We start from the raw sequence: 17,215 nt of genomic DNA on the forward strand, positions 1-17,215 counted from the left end.
ATCAAACATAAATTAGGGCTGAGGTGTAAATTATCCCTTGGAGATACGTACCATGCTCTTAGATGGCACAAGAAAAAACAGGGAGAAGATTTTTTTTTTTTTAATTTGATTTATATGCTGCCCTTCTCCAAAGACTCAGGGCGGCTTACAATGTGCTCAGCAATAGCCTTCATCCTTTTGTATATTTATACAAAGTCAGCTTATTGCCCCCACAAACTGGGTCCTCATTTCACCTACCTTAGAAAGGATGGAAGGCTGAGTCAACCTTGAGCCTTGGCGAGATTCGAACCCTGCAGTAATTGCAGGCAGCTGGTCTTAATAAGCTTAATAACAGGGTGCCTTAAACCCCTGTAGTACCAAGGCTCTTTTTTTTTTTTTTGATATGAAGATTGATATGGGTTCAGGTCAAATGGCAGGGACATATGTTTGACAAATACCAGATACATTACAGAGGCCTAATAACAGAATATGTTTGTTACAGGAGATACAAATAGAAAGGAATAATATGTATTACAGGAACCTAATGGTTACAGAATCTAGGATACCAGTATATCATATTCTAATATTATTTATTATATCCTTATTATTGTTTCTCTTCAATGCTAAACCACGCACATACACGCAAAACCCCATCTGAGTGAGGTTAACAGTAACCAAGCTTCACACAATTTACTACAGAGTTCTACAGAGGAATTGTCGAGTCTGCCATCTGTACTTCTATATATGTCTGGTTTGATCCAGCAACAAAACAGGCAGACACAGATACTTCAACGGATAGTTAGGACTGCAGAAAAAGCTATTGCAAGCAGCCTGCCATCCATTGAGGACCTGTATATTGCTTAATTAGAAAGAGGGCTGAGAAAATATCTACAGACTCCTCGCATCCTGGACATAAAACAGTTTCAACTCCTCCCTTTGGGACACCACTACAGGGCATTGCATACCAAAACAACTAGACACAGGGACAATTGTTTCCCTCATGCCATCACAAATGCTGGACACTTACGGTAATTCCCCACATCACTGTCTTGTGTCTAAGCATATTTACCCAGGCGGTAGGGCTGTATTACTATTAGTCTCCTCACCTTTCCTATGACCTACTCCTATTGGTAAATTATTATGATTATTGTTTCTTTGTTGTTTTGCACATTCATGGAGAGCTTCTGTACCACAGATAAATTCCTTGTGTGTCTAATCACAGTTGGCCAGATCAGATATTCTATTCTATTCTATTCTATTCTATTCTATTCTATTCTATTCTATTCTATTCTATTCTATTCTATTCTATTCTATTCTATTCTATATTCCTATTCCATTCCATTCCACTCCACTCTACTCCACTCTACTCTATTCCTTCTATAGAATATTTGTAGCTCAAAATTGAATTATGGGGTCCTTGGTGCTCTCTGAACTTGATTGTTTTGAGAATGAGGTTTCTATTCTATTCTATTCTATTCTATTCTATTCTATTCTATTCTATTCTATTCTATTCTATTCTATTCTATTCTATTCCATTCCATTCCATTCCTATTGCATCTTTTAAGTTTTTACCTGACCTGGTTAATGTCTCCTTAAAAAATAATCTGTGTGTCCAGCCAAGCTCAGTGGATGTTTTTCCACCTACCGATGATGTGAGAAAGAAAGAGAGAGCTAAGTTGGAGAGCTTAATTAGTACCTTTGCTTAACACACTTTGCATACCCCAAAATCAGGACACCTTAATCTGGCCTCAAACCTGACAGAGACCAGAGAGTCAAGATAGGGATCAGCAAGATCAAGATCATAAAAAGTGTTAGTACCACTTTATAAGGCCTGGGTAAGACCACATTTAGAATGTTATATCCAGTTTTGGTCGCCATGATATAAAAAAGATGTTGAGACTCTGGAAAGAGTGCAGAGAAGAGCAACTAAGAACAATTAGAGGATTGGAAGTTAAAATGTACAACGTACAATTTCAGAAACTGGGTATGTCTAGTCTACCAAAGACTATAACAGAATAACAGAGCTGGAAGGGACCTTGGAGGTCTTCTAGTCCAACCCCTTGCTTAAGCAGGAGACCCTATAGTCATTCTGGACAAATAAGAATAAGAATAAGAATAATTTTATTTCTATACCGCCCTTCTCCCAAAAGACTCAGGGCAGTGTACAGCCTATTAAAAGCACAAGACAAACATCAATTAAAATAATTTAAAATTATTAAATAATTCAGCTCAATTTAAAACCCCAGAAATTTAAAACACCCAATTTAAAATTATTATGTTGATAGCCCGGCCTGGCGGAACAACAGGCTCTTGAGTGCACAGCGAAATGCCCAGAGGTCAGAGATCTTACACACTTCTGGGGGCAGTTCATTCCACAGGGCAGGGGCTCCCACAGAGAAGGCCCTCCCCCTGGGTGTTGCCAGCCGACATAACTTGGCCGATGGCACCCTGAGGAGACCCTCTCTGTGGGAGCGAACTGGCCGGTGGGAGGCTATTGGTGGCAGAAGTTGGTCTCGAAGGTACCCGGGTCCTATGCCATGGAGCGCTTTAAAGGTGGTGACCAACACCTTGAATCATACCCAGAAGACCTTTGGGAGCCAGTGCAGCTTGCACAGGAGGGGTGTCATGTGGGCACAACGGGTTGCACCCATAACCACCCGCACGGCCACATTCTGGACCAGTTGGAGCCTCCGAGTGCTCTTCAAGAGGAGCTCCATGCAGAGAGCATTACAATAGTCCAGCCGGGAAATGACTGCCCAATCTCTTCTTATAAACCTCCAGAGATAAGAGCAGCCACAACTTCTAAAGGCAAGCCATCCAAAGGCAAGATAAACAAATATTGTATGTTATACAAAACCTTTGCTAGACCAATTCTCGAATACAGCTCATCTGTCTGGAACCCGCACTGCATATTGGACATTAATACCGTGTTTCCCCGAAAATAAGACCCTGTCTTATATTTTATTTGAACCCTGAAATAAGCGCTTGGCCTTATTGCCATGCGCTCAAAAACCCAATTGGGCTTATTATCAGGGGATGTCTTATTTTGGGGGAAGCAGGGTACAATTGAGAGAGTCCAGAGATATTTCACGAGAAGAGTCCTCCGTTCCTCTACCTGCAATAAAATACCTTATGCCACCAGACTTCAAATTTTGGGCTTAGACAACTTAGAACTACACTGACTTCGGTCTGACCTAAGCGTAGTACATCAAATTATCTGCCACAATGTCCTTCCTGCCAACGACTACTTCAGCTTCAACCACAACAATACACGAGCAAACAATAGATATAAGCTCAAGGTAAACCCCTCCAAACACAATTGCAGAAAATATGACTTCAATAACAGAGTGGTCAATGCCTGGAATGTAGACTACCTGACTCTGTAGTTTCTTCCCCAAACCCCCAAAACTTTAACCTCAAACTGTCTACTGTTGACCTCACCCCATTCTAAGAGGTCTGTAAGGGGCGTGCATAAGAGGACCAGCGTGCCTACCGTCCCTGTCCTAATATTCCTTTTTTACTCATATCCTTTTCATGTATTCAAATGATGTTTATACTTTTATCTGTTATCTTATATATGTTTGACAAATAAATAAATAAAATTAAAATAAATGTTGTGCTCTAAGCACACAGCCCTTAAGCATTCTGAATTGCTCCCAATAATGGATGGGACATTTGTTTTCAATTTGATTTGATAATCCTGTGTGTGTGTCTCTCCTTTTTCTGATCTTCTCCGTGATTTTCCTTCCAGAAACTGACAGAACTGTTTGACTGGGAGACCAGGGGCTTCATCTTAAGCCCCCAGCTGCGAAGGGGCAGATTTCAGGTACCGATGATTTACTTTATAGTTTTGCAAACAGAACAGCCACCTACCTTCCCCCAAATGTCAGCTTCTACAGCATTCCTGTAAAATAAAAAGTGGCACATGGAATTAGACCAATGCGTTGCTTGGAAAATGATCCTAGCAATCTAGGTAGTCCTTGTCAGAGGTGGGTTTCAGCAGGTTCTGACCTGTTCTGGGGAACCGGTAGTGAAAATGTTGAGTAGTTTGGAGAACCGGTCGTAAAAATTCTGACTGGCCCCGCCCCCATCTATTCTGTGCCTCCCGAGTCCCAGCTGATCGGAGGAAATGGGGATTTTGCAGTAACCTTCCCCCGGAGTGGGGTGGGAATGGAGATTTTACGTACTTTCTTGCCACTTCTTGTTAAGTGATTCACTGCAGTTGTTAAGTTTGTAGCACAGTTGTTAAGTGAATCTGGCTTCCCCCTTGACTTTGCTTGTCAGAAGGTCACAAGAGGTGATTATATGACCCCAGGGCAGTGAAACAGTCCTAAAGACATGCCAGTTGCCAAGCATCTGAGTTTTGATCCCGTGACTATAGGGCTGCTGCAACGGTCGTAAGTGTGAAAACCGGTCATAAGTCACTTTTTCCAGTGCCATTGTAATATCAAACGGTCACTAAATGAATTGTTGTAAATTGAGGATTACCTGTTCACTGGGGGGGGAGGGAGATTGAGAGAGGTGTGGATAGCAAGCACATTCGTTTTTCTTTGATAAGAAGGGAAGATTTTCCTGAATCCAACTTAACTCCTAGGACCTGTATTTACACATCCATATCATTTTCCTGGCAACAGTCAGAAAGTCTGGAAGTCTTGATGCTCTCTGAGCTTGGTGGTTGTGTTGTGGCCCGTCAGCGGCCTGTGCAGATTGTAGCTGATTCCGACATCAAGGAGGCTGGTGTGGTGATTTGCTAGCAGCCTGTGCAGCTGGCACCCGAGTCGGACAGTGAGGAGGCTGGAGAAGATGTGGTGCCAGAGGCAGGGATTCAGCCAGGGCCTTCAGAACCTCCAGAAACTCCCATAAGTGAAGAGGAAGAAGAGGAGGAGCCTCTTCTCGATGCACGGGCGCGCAGAGCTGCCAAAAGGCAGGAGTGGCTCCTCAGGAGGAGGTCTCCTCGAGAGTAAAGCTTGGGGCTAATTGGCGACTCCCTTAGCCTATTTAAGGAGGAACACCGCTTGCAGCAAGCTGTAGGGAACAACTTTAGTTCAATCTCCTTCACGTCTGGATTCTCTGCAAATTGCTTCTGGGTTTTCTGCCAACCTTAGTAAGATTGTGATTACTTTATCTTTGGTTTCTTGTAGGCTGTTAAGAAAGTTTATTAACAGCCTTTGTTTGGAAAAGACTGAGTTATTTTAGTAAATTTAAGTTTTGTACAGACTTTGTGTGTGCTGTCTTCCCCATTGACTTTGCTTATCAGAAGGTCACAAAAGGGGATCACGTGATCTTGGGGAGCAACAACGATCACAAGTATGAACCAACTGCCAAGCGTCTGAATTTTGATCACACGATCATAAGAATGCTGGAACGGTCGAAAGTGTGAAAAACGGTCAGAGATCACTTTTTTCAGGGCTGTTGTCCCTTTGAATGGTCACTAAACAAACTGTTGTAAGTCGAGGACTACCAGCAGTCAAAGCTATGAAATTCCCAGTAGTCCCAAAGGTGCTTTTTTCAAGAGGCAACTGGACTTTCTGGTTTTTCTTTGAAGATGTTTTGCTTCTCATCCAAGAAGCTTCTTCAGCTCTCAGAGCAAAAGGCAAACCATCTATCTAAAACCCGATGAAGCTTCTTGGATGAGAAGCGAAACGTCTTCAGAGAAAAACCAGAAAGTCCAGTTGCCTCTTGAAAAAAGCACTTTTGGGACAACCATGACCTGGATGGCTGAGAATCTCCATAGAAATTCCCAGTAGTAAGGTAGGGCAGTGAGAATTGGACCATAAGGAAGACTGAGTGCCAAAAAACTTCTAAATTGTGGTATTGAAGAAGACTCTTGAGAGTCCCTTAGGCTGCGAGGAGATCCAATCAGTTGATCCTAAAGGAAATCAACCCTGACTGTCCTTTGGAAGGACAGATCTTGAAGTTGAAGCTCCAATACTTTGGCCACCTAATGAGAAGAAAGGACTCCTTGGAAAAGACCCCGATGTTGGGGAAGATGGAAGGCAAAAGGAAAAGGAAGGACCAGGGGAGACAAGATAGCAGTCTTCCAGTATTTGAGGGGCTGCCATAGAGAGGAGGGGGTCAAGCTATTTTCCAAGGCACCCAAAGGCCAGACAAGGAATAATGGATGGAAACTGACCAAGGAGATTCAACCTGGAAATAAGAAGAAATTTTGTGACAATGAGAATAATCAACCCATGGAACAGAAGTTGCCTATGGAAGTTGTGGGAGCTTCATCACTGGAGGCTTTCAAGAAAAGATTGGACTGCCATCTGTCAAAAACGGTGTAGGGTCTGCTTGGGCAGGGGGTTGGACTAGATGACCTACAAGGTCCCTTCCAACTCTGTTAATCTGTTATAGATATCTGCTAAAGATAAGGTGTCATTGACACAATGAACATGAATTTGGGCCAACCTCGTTAAGTAGAGGTAGTCCTCGATTTACGAACACAACGGAGCCCCACATTTCTGTTGCTGAGTGAAGCATTTGTTAAGGAAGTTTGTCCCATCTTGCGACCTTTCTTGCTACAGTTGTTAAGTGAGTCACCATAGCTGTTAAATGAATCCAAACTGTTTGTTAAGTGAATCTGGCTTCCCTATTGACTTTGCTTGTCAGACTGTCACAAAAGGGGGATCACGTTGATTCCCTGGACATTGCAACCGTCATAAATATGAGTCAGTCGCCAAGTGTCTGAATGTTGATCACGTGGCCATGGGGATGCTGCAACGGTCATAAGTGTGAAAAACGGTCATAAGTTGTCAGGGAACTGTGCAGCAATGTGCCAATGAACTCAGGGATGCTGACACAAACTTGTCATTTTATAAAAATAAATACATTTTACATCTATATATACAGCAAACAAGATAGTCAGGCACATCACTATGTCATGAGGTAAATTATCAGGTAAATCTCAGAGAAGAAAAAAGGAGGGAAAAGAGGGAAACTCCCATTCTCACCCGGCAACCAATCATAATGTAGATTGCCTCATGCAGGAGCCCACACTCTCCAGCTGTCAAGCATCCAAATGTAGACCACAGGGAAACTGCCATTGTCGTAAATAATCCTAAATCACTTTTTTCAATAACTTTGAACGGCTACTAAACAAACTGTTATAAGTCTACCCGTACATATCTGAGAGAAAGAAAAATAGTTTACAGGTTCAACGCCAGCAAAGTTAAAGTTCAAAGAATTCTGCTAACATATGAGTTATTTTTAAAATATTTTGATAACCATGTTTGAACACCATAGGAGCTGATAGGTTTCGTCAGCTGCTCAAAGGGGTCGAAATAACAAGGTTATTCATGGTCACATCATGGTTTGTCTAAACCAGGGATGAAATGCTCCCGGTTCGGACCGGATCGCCCGATCCGGTAGCGATGGAGGCGGGTGATTCAGAGAACCGGTAGCAAAAATCCCTGCCACCCCTCCCTCCACCATGCCCAGCTGAGCTGCGCAATCATCAGAGGCTTTTTTTTTTAAAGCATTTTTTCTACAATCTCTTCAGCCAAAAAAATGCTTTTAAAAGTAAAAACAAAAAGCCTCCAATGATTGCACGGCTCAGCTGGGATCGTCAGAGGCTTTTAAAGGCATTTTTTTTCTACAACCTCTTTGGCCAAAGAGGTTGTAGAAAAAATGCTTTTAAAAGCCTCTGACGATCCCAGCTGAGTTGCCTGACCGTCAGAGGCTTTTTTTCTTTTTTTTACTTTTAAAAGCATTTTTTTGGCCAAAGAGGTTGTAGGAAAAATGCTTTTAAAAGTAAAAAAAAAAAAAAAAGTTGGCCACACCCACCCAGTAACATTACCCCCAACCACCAAGCCATGCCCACAGAACCAGTAGTAACAAATTTTACATTTCACCACTGGTCTAAACCAGCTTCTTTTCTTTCCAGAGAAGCACCTCCGACTCTGAAGATGAGGAAGAATTGGTGAGTTTTCACGTTGATTTTTTTTCTCTTTGGAAAGGGGGCTCTTCTCCTTCCTGCTTCCCAGTTAACCATTAGCAGGAGATCAATCCCATCGTTTGCTTAGCGCTTCTTGTTTTCGCTGTCCAAGAGGGAAACAGAATATTATTAACCTGGTGCTTTTTTATTGTGCAATGTTGTCACGGGATGAACGACAACGGAGCAACAACGGAGAAAAGGTTTCAGCTCGGGCAAATCAAATCAAGGCATTTATGGCTTGTAAGGGCGGAAGGAAAAAGGGAAGAGGAAAAAGTGTAATTAAGAGAAAAAGGAGAAAAAGAAAGAAAAGCATTGACTTCCGGCTCTTTTTTTTAGCGCAGTAAAATAAAATAACAACACGGCAACCGCAACTTTTTACTTTTGCATGATGCTATACACTAGCCGTTTCTATAACAACACACCTATCTCGTCAGGCAAAACCCAAAATCAAAGTTTCGGGTTTTTTCCCCCACCTCAAGCACAAAGTCCAAAAGTGGTTTCCAAGTAGATTATACATTATAATTATAGAAATGTATATATCCTTCCCATAATCGGCTGTCCCTAGAAGATCATCTAACGGCCGTGACCAGGGGGGCCTTCGCACAGATTCGCCTGGTGTGACAGTTGCGCCCTTTCCTGGACCGAAATGACCTTCGCACAGTCACTCATGCCCTGGTTACTTCCCGCTTGGATTACTGCAATTCCCTCTACATGGGCCTGCCCCTGAGATGCACCCGGAGACTCCAGCTGATCCAGAATGCAGCTGCACGGGTTGTTACGGGAGCCCCTCCTTACTCCCATATAACACCCCTCCTGCGTGAGCTGCACTGGTTACCAGTGGTTCTCCGGGTCCGCTTCAAGGTGCTAGTCCTCACCTATAAGGCCCTACATGATTTAGGTCCAAGATATTTGCAGGACCTTCTCCTACCTGCCTCTCACCATCCTGTTCGCTCACATAGGGCCGCTCTCCTCAGGGTTCTGACGGCGAGCCAATGTCGCCTTGCTGTGCCCAGGGGTAGGGCGTTCTCTGTGGGTGCTCCCACCCTCTGGAATGAATTACCTACTGAGCTCTGGACGGCTCCTGATCTCCACTCCTTCCGTCGGGACTTAAAGACTTGGCTTTTCAAACAAATAGGCTGAGACTGATTCCGGACTTTATTATTTACTACTAATTAATTATTTGGATTAAATTATGATTTTATTGTACTTGTTTATTAACTTGTGTTCGCCGCCCTGAGTCCTTCGGGAGAATGGCGGCATATAAATACATGTAATAAATAAATAATAAATAAATCAAGTAGATGGTATACCTGCCATCGTCACTTGTTCTAAAATCTCCCTCTGGTTGGATCTCAGTTTTAATCATGTCAACAATAAAATTGCCAGGACAGGGATAATTCCTGGGACCGTATTTGGAATCCCAGCTCTTCCTTTGTTGATCCTTCCTGCCCTGTTTTCATCGTTTCAGCTTCTCGGTGATGACAAAATCATCCTCCACAGCTACAAGATCCAGTCCACCATCACGTCCCGCATGGCCAACACGATGGTCCAGACCAAAGTGGAAAACAGAGCCAAGCACTCGCAGAATCTGGTCTTCGATGTCCAGGTCCCCAAAGAGGCTTTTATCCACAATTTTACAATGTAAGTTGGAGCCAAACTAGTTCGTCCATTTAATTTTGTCATAGGCTGAATAGGTTCATCCTAGGCCCGTGAGGGCGAACCTATGGCATGCGTGCCACAGCTGGCATGCGTAGCTCTATTGGAGGGCACGCGAGCTCAGCTCCGGCGTGCATGTGCATGCTGGCCAGCTGATTTTCAGGCCTTCTGGACCCACCAGAAGTAGGGAAACAGGCCGTTTCCTGCCTCCGGAGGGCCTCCTGGGGGGTGGGGAAAGCCGTTTTCGCCCTCCCCAGACTCCTAGAAAGGCTCTGGAGCCTGGGGAGCGAGAAAAACGGGCCTACCGGGCCATCACGTGCCAGGAGTGGGGGGGGAACGTGGGGGGGTTGCGTGTACATGCATAGGGGCGGGACGCATAGAATTATGGATGTGGGCACGCGCACGCGTGACCCGCCCCCACCCCACTGCTGGCACGCGATGGCAAAAGGGTTAGCCATCACTGTCCTAGGCTAAGCAGGTTGGAGATTTGTACTTTCCAAATTGCAAGATTGATGTCAGCCTTCCCAGGTTAACCAGACAGGAAACACAACTAGATTATATATTATATATACATATATACCTCTACTGTATTGTGTTGTATTGTGTTGCATTGCATTGCATTGCATTGTATTGCGGTCTGTTCTGTTCTGTTCTATATTGTTCTGTCCCATTCCATTATGTTCCCATTCCATTCCATTCTGTTCTATTCCGTTCTATTCTATATTGTTCTGTTCTGTTCTGTTCCGTTCCATTCTGTTCCATTCCATTCTGTTCCCTTCCTGTTCCCTTCCCTTCCCTTCCCTTCCCTTCCATTCATTCCTAATTCCATCCCTTGTTCTGTTCTGTTCTGTTCCATATTGTTCTGTTCCATTCCATTATGTTCCCATTCCATTCCATTCTGTTCTATTCCGTTCTATTCTATATTGTTCTGTTCTGTTCTGTTCTGTTCTGTTCTCTTCTGTTCTGTTCCATTCCGTTCTGTTCCATTCCATTCCGTTCCCTTCCTGTTCCCTTCCCTTCCCTTCCCTTCATTCCTAATTCCATCCCTTGTTCTGTTCTGTTCTGTTCTGTTCTTATAAGTTCCCATCTCACAAGTGACTGATCCTGAGTGCTGTTTTTGCTTCTTTTCTGTTCTACAGGAACGTCAACGGTATCACATTTACTAGTTCAATTAAGGAAAAATCGGCCGCTCGAAGTCAGTACGCCCAGGCAAGGGCCAAAGGCAAAGCTGCGGCGATCCTCAGGTGGGTAACCCTGGCTTCCTCTGTTCCCTTTGACCTTTGTCCGTGGGGGCTCTGAAGAGGACCGACACAGGAAGGGATAGGCAGCCCCTGTGGCTATTTTAAAGCCTGGACAATGCGAACAGCCATATAGGTAATCCTCGACGTAGGACCACAATTGAGCCCCCCCCAAAATGATGTTGTTAAGTGAATTTTGCTCCATTTTATGACTTTTCTTGCCACAGTTATTAAGTGAATCACTGCAGTGGTTAAGTTCAGTGGTGGGTTTCAAATTTTTTTATTACTGGTTCTGTGGGTGTGGCATGGCTCAGGAGTGAAATCCAGCAGGTTCTGACAGGTTCTGGAGAACTGATAGCGGAAATTTTGAGCAGTTCGGAGAACCGGCAAATACCACCTCTGGCTGGCCCCAGAGGGTGGTGGGAATGGAGATTTTGCAATATCCTTCCCCCAGGAGTGGACGGGAATGGAGATTTTGCAGTATCCTTCCCCTAGAAGTGGGAGGGAATGGGGATTTTGCAGTATCCTTCCCCCAGGAGTGGGGAGGGAATGGGAATTTTGCAGTATCCTTCTCCCAGGAGTGGGAGGGAATGGGGATTTTGCTATATCCTTCCCCCAGGAATGGGGAGGGAATGGGGATTTTGCAGTATCCTTCCCCCAGGAGTGGGGTGGGAATGGGGATTTTGCAGTATCCTTCCCCCAAGAGTGAGAGGGAATGGAGATTTTGCAGTATCCTTCTCCCAGGAGTGGGAGGGAATGGGGATTTTGCAGTAACCTTCCCCCAAGAATGAGAGGGAATGGAGATTTTGCAGTATCCTTTCCCCAAGAGTGAGAGGGAATGGGGATTTTGCAGTATCCTTCCCCCAGGAGTGGGGAGGGAATGGGGATTTTGTAGTATCCTTCCCCCAGGAGTGGGAGGGAATGGGGATTTTGCAGTATCCATCCCCTGCCATGCCCACCAAGCCAGGGCCACAGAACCGGTAGTAAAAAAAAAACATTGGATTTCACCACTGGTTTTGCTTCTCATCCAAGAAGCTTCTTTAGCTCTGACTTAGATGGTGGGGAATTGAAGGGTTTATACTCCTTGCAGATATGCTGGTCCTTTGCATCCTTTTAGAGAGTCGTTGAGGCCACCTGGAGGTTTATCTGTGTCCTCAGAGGTCACCTGAGTGGTGCAAATGGTTCCTCTAGTATGCAATTTTCCTGGAAATCCATTCCTACTCCCACACCGTTCGAAAGATGTTCAGCCCAAAATGCATGGCTAAAATCTATGAAGATGCTCAGTCCTCCAGGTCATGGCTGTCCCAAAGGTTTTTTTTTTTTTTTTAATTTGATTTATATGCTGCCCTTCTCCGGAGACTCAGGGCGGCTTACAGTGCGTAAAGCAATAGCCTTCATACTTTTGTATACTTATACAAAGTCAGCTTATTGCCCCCACAAACTGGGTCCTCATTTTACCTACCTTAGAAAGGATGGAAGGCTGAGTCAACCTTGAGCTTGGCGAGATTCGAACCAGCAGAAATTGCAGGCAGCTGTGTTAATAACAGGGTGCTTTAAACCACTGTACTATCAAGGCTCTTTCTTTCAGGAGGCCATTGGACTTCCTTTTTTTTTCTTTGAAGATGTTTCACTTCTCATCCAAGAAGCTTCTTCAGTTCTAACTGAAGGGTGTAGGATGGATGAATAAACCTGCAAGTGGCCTCAACGACTCTCAGGAAGAGTGCTAATGACCAGACGATTCTGGTCTTTATTTTTTATTTTTTATTTTTTAATTTAATTCATATGCCGCCCTTCTCCGGAGACTCAGGGTGGCTTACAATGCGTTAAGCAATAGCCTTCATACTTTTGTATATTTATACAAAGTCAGCTTATTGCCCCCACAATCTGGGTCCTCATTTCACCTACCTTAGAAAGGATGGAAGGCTGAGTCAACCTTGAGCCTTGGCGAGATTCGAACCTGCTGTAATTGCAGGCAGCTGTGTTAATAACAGGGTGCTTTAAACCACTGTACTACCAAGGCTCCTCATTACTTTCATTACTCAATTGTAATTTTCATTACTCAATTGTACTTTAAGTACTCAATGGCGATTAGCTAAGGGGATCGTTTGTTGTTGTTGTTTTATTTCAGCAAGGATAACAATTTGTGTCATTAATACAGGAGCAATGCTTTTGACATGGAGAACTTCAAAGCCGAACTCAACGTCCCAAGTGGAACCAAAGTCCAGTTTGAAATTTATTACCAAGAGTCCATCCGGAGGAAATTATCAACCTATGAGCATGTTATCCCAGTGCAGCCAGGAAGGCTGGCAAAACATTTGGAGGTAAAAGAAGAAGAAATGGCTGGAATAATTGATCTGAAATTTATTTATTTATTTATTTATTGGTTCGATTTATATGCCGCCCTTCTCCGGAGACTCAGGGCGGCTTACAATGCGTTAAGCAATAGCCTTCATACTTTTGTATATACCTGCTTAGTAGGGCTTTCGCTCCCCCTCCCCTAAACGGTGTTCTTTTTTATACAAAGTCAGCTTATTGCCCCCACAATCCGGGTCCTCATTTTACCTACCTCGAAAGGATGGAAGGCTGAGTCAACCTTGAGCCTGGGGAGATTCGAACTCGCAGTAATTTCAGGCAGCTGGTGTTACTTAACAGTACTTTAATCTGCTGCGCCACCAAGGCTCAATAAATAAAAATAAATTCCCACCCCACTCCTGGGGGAAGGATATTGCAAAATCTCCATTCCCTCCTCACTCTGGGACCAGCCAGAGGTGGTATTTGCCGGTTCGTCGAACTACTCAAAATTTCCGCTACCGGTTCTCCAGAACTTGTCAGAAGCTGCTGAATAGCACCCCTGATTTCCTCCAACTGATTGTACCGGAGATTCAGCAGGATCTTTGGGCCTACAGGCAGTCCTCGACTTACAACAGTTCATTGAGTGACCATTCAAAGTTACAACGGCACTGAAAAATGAAAAACCGATGACCTACGACCTTTGCAGCATCCCCACGATTGTGTAATCAAAATTGGAGATGCTTGGAAACTGGTTCATACTTATGACCGTTGCTGTGTCCCGGGGTCAGGTGATCCTCTTTTACGACCTTCCGACAGGCAAAGTCCATGGGGGAAGCCAGATTCACTTAACAACCGGGATACTAATTAATCAACGGCACTGATTCACTTGACAACTCTGGCGAGAAAAGTCGTAAAATGGGGTGAAACTCACTTCCCAAATGCCTCACCTAATAAGAGAAATTTTGGGCTCAATTGTGGGTCGTAAGTCGAGGACTTCCTGTAATAGGTACCACCCTTGCTTAATAACCTATCACTTAGCGAGCAATTGACGTTGTGATGGATTCTCCCAAAAGCTATTTATAACCTGGTTCTGGAGTTCCAGTGGCGGTACACACACACACACACACAATCACACACACACACACACACACACAATCACACAAGTGTATTTTGTGTACTTGGCAGCTGCCTTGCTTTTACATCCATCATGTGATACAATTTGCAATAATTTGTTGCCTTGTCAGCCAGTTTCTGGCAAAAAAAATGCCCAGAGAATTAAATTGACTCATTTAATGACCGTGGCATTCACTTAGCAACCACCACATTCACGTGACGACCGTGATGTTCACTGAACAACCGCTGCAAAAAATAAGGTTGTAAAATCAGGATTGCACCTGGCAGTGAGCAGAGTTTGTCTGCAATTCTTCATTCTTACCATTGTATCACCAGGGCTCTTCCTTCCTTCCTTCCTTCCTTCCTTCCTTCCTTCCTTCCTTCCTTCCTTCCTTTCCTTCCTTCCTTCCTTTCCTTCCTTCCTTCTTTCCCCCCTTCCTCCCTCCCTTTCCTCTCCTTCCTCCCTCCCTCTTTCTTTCCTCTCCTTCCTTCCTCCCTCCCTTTCTTCTCCTCCCTTCCTTCCTTCCTTCCTCCCTTTTCCTCTCCCTTTCCTCTCCTTCCTTCCTTCTTTCCTCCCTTCCTCCCTCCCTTTCCTCTCCTTCCTTCTTTCCTTCCTTCCTTCCTCCATCCCTTTCCTCTCCTCCCTTCCTCCCTTCTTCCCTCCCTCCCTTTCCTCTCCCCCTTCCTTCTTTCCTTTCTTCCTTCCTCCCTTCTTCCCTCCCTTTCCTTCTTTCCTTCCTTCCTCCCTCCCTCCCTTTCCTCTCCTTCCTTCCTTCTTTCCTTCCTTCCTTCCTTTCTCCCTTCTTCCCTCCCTTTCCTCTCCTTCCTCCCTCCCTCCCTCCCTCCCTTTCCTCTCCTTCCTTCCTTCCTTCCTTCCTTCCTTCCTTCCATCCATCCATTGTAAAATCAGGTGGGTCACGTAGGTGCCTTGACTTACCACTGTGATGACTTATGATGAAAATTCCAGGTTCCATGAGACCTGTAGGCAGAGGTTTATCTTCAGACCTGTTTTCAGAAAAATACCATCCGATAGAGATCTTGTCATTTTTTCTGTTCTTCTGACGTTTTATTCTCTTCCATCCCACGGCCATAGGTTAATGTCCACATTATCGAACCACAGGGGATTAGTTTCGTCCACGTTCCTAACATCCTTGGTGAGCAGTTTACCGACGCAGTTACAGTCAACAAAGGAGAGAAAAAGGTAAAACTAATTATTCTTTGAGGGGGGAAAATGGGACTTGCAGCTATGACAACTTAATTCAAGCTGGTTTGGTAATTCAGCGAGAGGCCCAAAAAAAAAACAAGATGGTGTTTGCAAGCAATCTCGATTTTCTTTCTCCTTCCCCTTTACTCCGCAGATGCTCCTGGTTGAATTGGAGCAGAGAGACTTCATGTTAGCTTTGATTTTTCAGACTGAGTTTGAAATATCAATATGGGGATTCTCAAATCATCCAGCTCATAGTTGTCCTAAAGGTGGGTTTGTTTTTTTCAAAAGGCAACTGGACTTTCTTTTTCCTTGAAGACGTTTCGCTTCTCCTCCAAGAAGCTTCCTCATTTCTAACTGAAGGGTGGAAGATGGATGGATATGCCTCTAAGTGGCCTCAGTGAGTCTTAGGAAGAGCACTAATGACCAGATGACTGCAAAGAATATAAATCCTTCCATTCTCCACCATTCAGTCAGGACTGAAGAAGCTTCTTAGATGAGAAGTGAAACGTCTTCAAGGAAAAACAAACTCCACTTGCTTTTTGAAAAATACCGCATTCTAACCATTGTGCCACCAGGGCTGTTCCTTCCTTCCTTCCTTCCTTCCTTCCTTCCTTCCTTCCTTTCTTCCTTCCTTCCTTCCTTCCTTCCCTCCTTCCTTCCTCCCTCCCTCCCTCCCTCCCTCCCTCCCTCCCTCCCTCCCTCCTTCCTTCCTTCCTTCCTTCCTTCCTTCCTTCCTTCCTTCCTTCCTTCCTTCCTTCCTTCCTTTGCAATAGCATTTAGACTTATATACCACTTTATAGTACTTTACAGCCCTCTCTAAGCAGTTTACGGTATCAGCACATTGCCCCCAACCATCTGGATCCTCATTTTACCGTACTGGGAAAGATTGAAAGTTGAGTCAACCTTGAGCCAGTGAGAATCGAACTGCCGGCAGTGAGCAGATTTGCCTGCAATCCTACAGTCTAAGTACTGTGCCACCAGGGCTCAATGGGGAAAGCTGGATTTGCTTAATAGCCGCATGATTCGCTTAAGAACAGCAAAGATTCACTTAGCAACATGGCAAAAAAGATCAGATAATCAAGTGCAACTCCTTTAACTACTGTCTTACTTAGCGTTCATTCTGATCTGGTCTCAGTTGTGTTTGTAAGGTGAGGACTATCTGTATATGTGAGGACTTTGCATTGCACTGAACAGGAAGTGTAAGTGAAAGGCACAACAGACGACTGCATAAATCAATGATGTTAGTCTCATAAATCTTATAGGTGGACATCCGGAGGAGGAAGGGCGAGATCATTGAAAATGGTTTGCCGAATGCAGATTTAACATTCAAATGTTGCTTGTAACTCATACAGGACAGTCCCCAAACTAAGGTGCCCTTAAACCAAGGGTGAAATGCTATCGGTTCACACCGGTTCGGACGAACCAGTAGCTGTGGGTGGTTCGGCGAACCGGTAGCGGCAGCAGCGCGAGGCTCCGCCCAGCCGCCCCGGACGCTGTTACTTCCTGGTTTTAACCAGGAAGTAACCTGTTTTTGACCATCTGTGCGTGCGCAGAAGGCTTTGCGCATGTGCAGAGGGTCCAAAATCGCACGTGACATGCACACGTGCTTCCGAACTGGTAGGGAAGATAAGTAGATTTCACCCCTGCCTTAAACCCTTGTCTCACTTTATCTGTTCTCTTTGCACTTTAAGGCACACGTGTCCTTCAAACCGAGCCTGGCCAAGCAACGGAAGTGCTCCAATTGCACCACCACAGCTGTGGAGGGCAACCTTGTGGTGACCTATGATGTCAACAGGG

At 44.6% G+C, this 17,215-nt stretch overlaps 1 protein-coding gene across 2 annotated transcripts in view; it reads left to right on the plus strand.

Moving 5' to 3' along the window:
- Positions 1 to 17,215, plus strand: part of ITIH2 (inter-alpha-trypsin inhibitor heavy chain 2) — a 48,155-nt gene that overhangs the window by 2,287 nt on the left and 28,653 nt on the right. For both annotated transcript variants that reach the window (XM_087873590.1, XM_087873589.1), the window contains exons 2-8: positions 3,731 to 3,805; positions 7,862 to 7,897; positions 9,381 to 9,553; positions 10,708 to 10,812; positions 12,965 to 13,127; positions 15,305 to 15,412; positions 17,110 to 17,215. The exon at positions 17,110 to 17,215 is cut by the window's right edge and continues 23 nt beyond it. In XM_087873590.1, the coding sequence (XP_087729716.1) occupies positions 3,731 to 3,805; positions 7,862 to 7,897; positions 9,381 to 9,553; positions 10,708 to 10,812; positions 12,965 to 13,127; positions 15,305 to 15,412; positions 17,110 to 17,215 (766 nt within the window). The remainder of the gene's footprint in view (positions 1 to 3,730; positions 3,806 to 7,861; positions 7,898 to 9,380; positions 9,554 to 10,707; positions 10,813 to 12,964; positions 13,128 to 15,304; positions 15,413 to 17,109) is intronic.

Source organism: Pantherophis guttatus, chromosome 7 (assembly GCF_059756535.1).
Source record: "Pantherophis guttatus breed Tessera chromosome 7, ASM5975653v1, whole genome shotgun sequence".
NCBI classification, from domain to species: Eukaryota; Metazoa; Chordata; class Lepidosauria; order Squamata; family Colubridae; genus Pantherophis; species Pantherophis guttatus.